We start from the raw sequence: 6,897 nt of genomic DNA, 5'->3' as shown, positions 1-6,897 counted from the left end.
TGACAATCATCAAGCGATAATAAATGGTTAGGGGAGAAATAGAACAATTTTTTATCGAAAATGGACTTTTATCATTAAAAACCAGAGTATATTCCTACATTTTATAGAAAATGTATTGAAGTTCTTAGACGACTTGGGGTAACAAATGGAACTTTGGTTACTGCTGTCACGCAATAAGCATGTTTGATCTAACCTGTTTTTATTTGAATCAAAATGCAACGGACATATCACGTACGGTACGCAAAAAAGGGGAATCAAATGGATGCTATTTTCTTGAAATTATGATGGAATGTAATTTAAATGTAGAACTGCTGCTGGTAAATTATGTTTTTCATCTGAAATCACTTCATTTTATTCACTCTTCCTTCACCCACAAATAGTTGACGCACCTCCGCAAGCATCTTGGCATTTGTTGTCTTTTTCTTTACCTGCTGTCAACTGCATCGGGGTACCAAGGTTGTTTGTTTACCTTTTTGTGAGGAAAAACGCACAAGCAGCTCAAAAGCAATCGAACTTTTCCATCCCATCCAGCTACGGTATCTGTATGCAGCGACCCGCCGAAGGATCAGGATGGTGGTAATAAGCGTGAAACGGTTTACCGAAATACAGAACTTTATCCGCAACTACCATGGCCTGTTCGTGAACTGCAACATGGAGCTGGAGGTCAAGTTCCCGGAGTACTCTTCCGACACACTCGGCAGCATTACGGCGAAGGAGGTAGTGCAGCGCGTCAAATCGAATCATTCCAAAATCAGTGCCAAAGCTGCTTCCCTAGTGAAAGAGTAAGTACCGAAGGGGAAAATAATGCATGTAAAATTGTCGAAAACACGCAGTAATGACCCACTGTTTACGCTGCTCTAGATATCAAGCAATAGCTCGGCAAACGTTGGCCCACGATGTGTTGCAGAAAATGGCCATCGAACTACAAATCCCATCGATAGTGTTGTGCCGCATCCTGCTGGCCAAAATCTACAGCGACATGGCGAAATCGGAGTTAAACGAAATGCTTCGCATGCCGGATCTCATCCCCGACTCGTTGCTGGCCGTAAATGTAAGCTACTGTCTGTACAGCGAAACGATGGACGGACCCATCACCGATCTGGTGCGTCGGTTTATCGGCGAAGAGTACGAGGTACGGCTGAAGAAGATGGCCCGGGATGCGGGTATGGTTTTCTACGACGAAGGCGATCTACGGCGCACGGGGTACGACAAAACGCCCGACCTGAAGATGGCCGTCCCGTTCATGTACCGTGGCCAGGTGATCAACTGGATCGAGAGCAAGGCGTCGTTCGGGGACATGGATTCGCACAAGCGGTACGTGAAGGATCAGCTGTCCAGCTATGGGAATCGGTTCGGTCCCGGGATCGTGATTTACTGGTTCGGCTACCTGGAGAGCATTGCCGATTGTCCGGAGAATGGGAACTATGTGATAGTGACGGATGGATTCCCGGCAAAAGACGAGATGGAATTTCTTACCTTTAATTTGCCCGCCTTCGTGGAGGACGACGACAACAGCAGCGAAGACAATAGGAATAGGACCAAATAATGTTAGATATTTAATAGATATTTTATTGTAAACCTTAACGTGTACGTGCGTTTTCTCGAAGCAAAGGTTAAGGCCGTACCCCAACGGGTGCCATTGTTTGCTTCCGGTAGTTGGTGAAATGCTCCAAGTACTGGTTGATCGTATCGATCGGCTGATAGATTTCGTTCGCCTTCGAGTGATTCGGGTTGATGCTGGAGCGTTGCGTAAAGTAGGCGGGCATCGAGTTGGACACGTTCGAGCCGAGAAATCCTTGCAGAAACTCACGCATCAGCTCCCAGCAACTGCCCGGCACGAGGCACGGCCGATACTCCACCTCCACCAGCACGCCCTTAAAGTTTTGGCTCATCGTCACGCTGCCCAGCTTGATCACAAAGTCGCCGAACTCGAAGCGCTGCCCTTTGGATTCGATTTTCGTCTGCTTCTTGGAGGTGTAGGCCGGAGCGATTCGGGTCATCAGCAGATCGAACAGCCCATCGGTCACGAGTGGTATCTGCTTGGTGCCGGTGTCCAGGATGGAAAAGACGGACGCTGGCTGCTCGGAGTTGTGCAGTATGTGTACGGTTTTCGGTGGGCCCAGCTGCGGGTTCGAGCTGTACGTTTCACAATCCACCAGAAACTGGCCGGCGGGTACGGCGCCCAGCGCTACCACGCGCTTCAGCAGAAAATCGATCGTTTGGGCGCCGGATTTCTCCAGCGGGTACGGTTGCAGCACAGTTACGCCCATTTCGAGGAAGAGCTACTGGAAAAGTTGGCGATTTCTTAAATATTTGATGAGATAAAGCAACGGGAGCCCGGTTTAGTGTTGTTGTCGGCGCAAAGTTGTTTATTATTTACCGAAGCCGAAAGGTGACATCGTCAAACTAGTCAAGGTAAATAGATACAACGTACTTGGATGCTGTTAGTTGGGATAGTGCACCACCCTGTATCGAATGCAAACGAATAAAGTTGATTTAATAAAAAAGTGACCAATGATTCGATTCACAAAATCACTGTTCATGCTCTAGAAGAGTTTAAAATTTTATCAAAATGTTGTGGTTAAAGTGAAAAAATAGAAAATAGTAAATGTATCACATTTTCAACTGCATATCTGACAGCATACCCAAGTCGATTTTGGACGATGTTTTATCAAATTTACCAAAAACTTTCGATCTTAAACGTCTATTATTAAATGATTAATTATTAGATTTTTATAAAAAATGGTTTTCTGTAAGTAAATGCATTTTTAATCACCAACCCCATCACAGCTTTGAGCGGATCAATCAACCTCTGTGCGACGACAAGAGGTGATGCGATTGACAGCCATTTCCGAAGCGTTCAGATTGCATCTGGTGAGGCTAATCGTGGTGCGTGGTACGTTTCAACCGAGTTAAGGTGTAAAATTTGTTTATAAATCGGTAAGATAGCTCTGCAAATGCCTTGCAAATAATGAAGAGATGGACTAACTAACATTCGTATTTGGGTTGGCTTTTTTCCAGCATACAATGGCTCGCGGTCACCAGAAGATCCAGTCGCAGCAGAAGGCACAGGAAAAGGCTGCCAAGCTAAAGAAGCAGCAGGGGCACGGGCTGAGCGACCAGATGAAGGCGGCCCAGAAAGCGCTCGTGTTCTCCTGCGCGGTGTGCAAATCACAGATGCCCGACCCGAAAACGTACAAGCAGCACTTTGAAAACAAACATCCCAAGAACGAACTCCCGGCCGAGCTGAAGGACGTTTAACAATCGGACGGGCGCACGCACGCTGGCGTGATACAGATTGGCGTGACCCGCTTATCCGAGAGGTTCGATTCCGTGAATTGCTTCAACGATGGTTAGTGTATGCCGCCGGTTAAAGTCGCTTACGTTTACATTGAGATTATTGCCTCCTGCTTCCGCCGTATGCTTGCAAATCAACCGTTAGAGCGCGTTTTAGTTAATTCAGTGCAAGAAAGCACCTAGAGTTTGCATGTTTCCTACCCACACGTTCAATGTAAATAGATAGAAAAAGAAAACGGTTTTAAAGCGATCGTGCATTTGTTTGTGAGATACAACTTTCCCTAAGCGCTTTCCACACTACCTGACCACCTCACAACACGACAAGTATTAAATAAAGATAAATTGTGTATATCTTGAGATGAGATTTGGGTTTGCATCAATCCCTACGAAAACCCCCCGAACGCATGTAAATTATTCAAAAAATGTCAACGGCTTTATTTAGTTTACTTTATCGTTACACATTATCAAAGAATTTGCTGCTCAGAATAATAAAGGGATTGGTAGCCTGCCTGTAGTCCTAGGAAACCGAACAGAAGCAATGCTCATCATGGCCTAACGTTGCGTGCGCTAAATTCTCTACTTAATTTCGCGATACGAAATTAAATTAATCGAAGACCACAATCGTCTCTGTGTGTGTGTGTGTCCGGTTGCTGGTTGTTTAAAGAACTGGAGGGAAAAAAGTACACCCAAACCAAAGCGGTCTGCTGCATCACCCCCTTTGGCTGGTTAGTGTGTGTGGTCGGTCGGCGTGGTGCACCCTTGCGCACCCGCTCGCCTTTAGACGACGTCCTTCAGCTCTGCCGGGAGATCATTTTTGGGATGTTTGTTTTCAAAGTGCTGCTTGTACGTTTTCGGGTCGGGCATCTGTGATTTGCACACCGCGCAGGAGAACACGAGCGCTTTCTGGGCCGCCTTCATCTGGTCGCTCAGCCCGTGCCCCTGCTGCTTCTTCATCTTGGCAGCCTTTTCCTGCGCCTTCTGCTGCGACTGGATCTTCTGGTGTCCACGGGCCATCGTCTGCGAGCGAGAAGAAAACGGGTGGAAGGGGATGGTGAATGTAAGCGCATATGCCGTTAGCAAGTGAATGCACGCGTTTCGCATTGCTGAACAGTTGGTACGGGCGCGCACGCATGGTGGTGGGAGTCGTTGTTTCGAGAACATATCTCGCAGGCACTGTGCATGGAGCGATGTGTGTGTCATGGTTTTCCCAAGCGCTCCATGGAGTGGGAAGTGGTTGTGACTTTCTCCTGGCCGCTTGCGGAACGCCTTTCCCACCACTGCGACGCAACACCGCCAGTTTGTAGTTGCTGGGCACGAAATACTTACAATTTGTACGGGAAGTGCGTTTTAGTTAAAGGTTTTTGGGGAAATCAACGGAATATGTACAAAGTCGTGTGCTTGGCATGCAAAATTTTCTCTCTGGATTTCGTTTGACAGCGGCCGAGGCTTATTTTGACAGTTTTTGTTGTCCCGTACAACATGGCGAGTGTGTTTGACGTTCGAATATCGCTGCATCTCGCTCGTTTTCTCTACCCTTTCTTTACTTGCCTACAGTGCACGTTTCAAAGTGAGCTTTTGTGCCCCCTTCTCCCACTTCGAACGCTTCGTGCTCCTTTGTCCATATCCCAAGCGCCACAAATCCACTAAAAGACCACTAAACGGCTGCTAAACGACTCAAGCTCTTAACCTAAACGGTATATAGAAAGACTTCGTTTAGCAGACGGCAAACGACTCATGCATTATAAAAATAGCAAAAAGCTGGTGACGCCATCTGTTTGTGGGATGATACCCAACCTTCGGATTTTCCACGCTTGAAGAGCTTTTTCATTCCCTCTGTACTGTTGTACGGTTTCGCATTGAAGTTATGCATCGCTAGAACTAGAACGGCGATACGATTGTTTAAATACTAAACTCCAATGCTAAACACCAGCAGTGAAGCAAGTGAGATTTGAGTAATGGTCGTTGGTGTCGATACCCACGTATCTGACCATACGACCGACCATTCTTATAGATTTTTGCTCGGAAAGTTAGAAGGCTATATAGGTCATGATTAGATGAAACTTGTCGAAACACATTGCAAGAAAAGGATAACAATATAATGATGAGTTGTAATACGCCATCTATTGAGCAAACCAGTGAAGCTATTGAGCTTTCATTTTTTTTCTATGGATATTTGATTTTCTAGTCGTTTAAGCTTAATCTGTGGCGATTCGCACCGTTAAAAGGACCAATATCGGCTTTTCCCGATAGGCACCACCGGATCAGTTGAAGCGATAGCGGAACATGTATGAGTAAGTGAGACGGCGGAGCGCAGATGCTAATATGGCATACGCAAGAAATTTAGGACCCCGTGGGTCAGTGAGGGAGAGGTGAAGTGTATTTATTAATTTGGACATTTAATTTTGTCAACCAACTCAATCGCACAACAGCGCAAGCTTTTTGGCGTCCATTTTGAGCCTTCAAAAACCCTCACAATGCCTTTCAAAAACGCTCACCAGGGAGAGGGGAAATTGCACCGATTTGGAGCGTTGACGAGCTCTGTACCAAGGGCGTCAAACTCCGCGACAAGGTTGCAGTCGAAGAAACGAAACAAGTTTCATTTGGAGTTTCTGGACCGTTTAAATAGAAGAGGATGTTTTGAGCTACATCACGCAAGATATTATTATTATTTTTTTAAATTTCATATAAGATATTATTTGTGTCGGCAGAACAAAATGTATACAGGGGTAATTTAGTAATGCTAAAATATGAGCAAATTTATGCTAATTCAAAATAACCATATTCTCATGTGCTCATGTGATGCATGAGTTCTATCACTGTACGTCACGAGTTTCACGACGAGTACCATGATTCTAATCCCATACCTGTCTTGATGTTTATACTGAAGTTATACCGGTCCTGGAACTGATACTGAATCGATACCAAATTCGGAACAAGTCCTGAACCTGTATCGGTTCTGCAACGGATCCTGAATCCGAACTGGCCCTGAAAAATGAACCTATAACCTATAATGAACCTTAACCTGGTTCTGAACCCTTAACGGTCCTAGAGCTATTTCCGAACGTGAACCAGTTCTGTAACTGATCCTGAACCCATAGCTCTTGAAACTGAACCCGATCCGATACCGATCTTAGAACTGACACTGAAACTAAACCAGTCCTAGAATTGACACTGAACCCATACCGATTATGGAACTGAAAACGAACCCATACCAGTGCTGGAAGTGTATTTGAATCCATATCGGATTTTGGTTTCATACCGGACCAGGAATTCAAAAAAAAAGGTCTACTAAATCTATTAACAGCCCTGGAACTGATAGCATTAAGGATCGGGAACTGAGTCTAGAACCGGTACCGGTCCTAGAACTATTTCAAAACGTATACCAGTTCTGCAACTGACCCTGAACCTGAGCTCTTGGAACAGATCCCAAACTAATGTCGATCCTGGAAATGCTTCAAAATCTACTATCGATATTGCAAGTAATTCAGAACAACTTATGCCAGTTCCCAACGAGTTTCGTGCCCATATCAATTTGAGAACTGGTACCGAGTTCATATCGGTCCTAGAATTCATCCGGACCCGTACTGTTTTTGGTATCGA

At 45.5% G+C, this 6,897-nt stretch overlaps 4 protein-coding genes across 4 annotated transcripts; 2 read left to right on the top strand and 2 right to left on the bottom strand.

Annotated features, from left to right (window-relative positions):
* Positions 1-445: 445 nt before the first annotated feature.
* Positions 446-1,578, top strand: LOC120895543 (CDAN1-interacting nuclease 1). Its single transcript, XM_040299029.1, has 2 exons — positions 446-782; positions 862-1,578. The coding sequence occupies exons 1-2, from the start codon at positions 571-573 to the stop codon at positions 1,544-1,546; spliced, it is 897 nt and encodes a 298-aa protein (XP_040154963.1). The 5' UTR covers positions 446-570; the 3' UTR covers positions 1,547-1,578.
* Positions 1,549-2,387, bottom strand: LOC120895544 (mediator of RNA polymerase II transcription subunit 20). Its single transcript, XM_040299030.1, has one exon. It carries the CDS (start codon positions 2,268-2,270, stop codon positions 1,614-1,616), a length of 657 nt encoding a protein of 218 aa, XP_040154964.1. The 5' UTR covers positions 2,271-2,387; the 3' UTR covers positions 1,549-1,613.
* Positions 2,388-2,801: 414 nt separating this feature from the next.
* On the top strand, positions 2,802-3,654 carry LOC120895546 (zinc finger protein 706-like). Its single transcript, XM_040299033.1, has 2 exons — positions 2,802-2,940; positions 3,022-3,654. Exon 2 carries the CDS (start codon positions 3,028-3,030, stop codon positions 3,259-3,261), a length of 234 nt encoding a protein of 77 aa, XP_040154967.1. The 5' UTR covers positions 2,802-2,940; positions 3,022-3,027; the 3' UTR covers positions 3,262-3,654.
* A 54-nt stretch (positions 3,655-3,708) lies between these two features.
* LOC120895545 (zinc finger protein 706-like) lies at positions 3,709-4,759 on the bottom strand. The gene is made up of 2 exons (XM_040299031.1): positions 4,624-4,759; positions 3,709-4,314 (listed from the first exon to the last, which is right to left on the bottom strand). The coding sequence occupies exon 2, from the start codon at positions 4,309-4,311 to the stop codon at positions 4,075-4,077; it is 237 nt and encodes a 78-aa protein (XP_040154965.1). The 5' UTR covers positions 4,312-4,314; positions 4,624-4,759; the 3' UTR covers positions 3,709-4,074.
* Positions 4,760-6,897: the final 2,138 nt, after the last annotated feature.

The sequence above is a fragment of the Anopheles arabiensis genome, chromosome 2 (genome assembly GCF_016920715.1).
Source record: "Anopheles arabiensis isolate DONGOLA chromosome 2, AaraD3, whole genome shotgun sequence".
Classification (NCBI taxonomy): Eukaryota; Metazoa; Arthropoda; class Insecta; order Diptera; family Culicidae; genus Anopheles; species Anopheles arabiensis.
Note: the sequence above shows the minus strand (reverse complement) of the source record. Positions and strands in the feature narration are given on the sequence as shown.

Excerpts from the sequence above, each read along its gene's own strand:
- LOC120895543 (XM_040299029.1), top strand. The coding sequence starts at position 571 with ATGGTGGTAATAAGCGTGAAACGGTTTACCGAAATACAGAACTTTATC. Across the intron at positions 783-861 it reads GCTGCTTCCCTAGTGAAAGA|ATATCAAGCAATAGCTCGGC; the intron begins GTAAGTACCGAA and ends ACGCTGCTCTAG.
- LOC120895544 (XM_040299030.1), bottom strand. The coding sequence starts at position 2,270 with ATGGGCGTAACTGTGCTGCAACCGTACCCGCTGGAGAAATCCGGCGCC.
- LOC120895546 (XM_040299033.1), top strand. The coding sequence starts at position 3,028 with ATGGCTCGCGGTCACCAGAAGATCCAGTCGCAGCAGAAGGCACAGGAA.
- LOC120895545 (XM_040299031.1), bottom strand. The coding sequence starts at position 4,311 with ATGGCCCGTGGACACCAGAAGATCCAGTCGCAGCAGAAGGCGCAGGAA.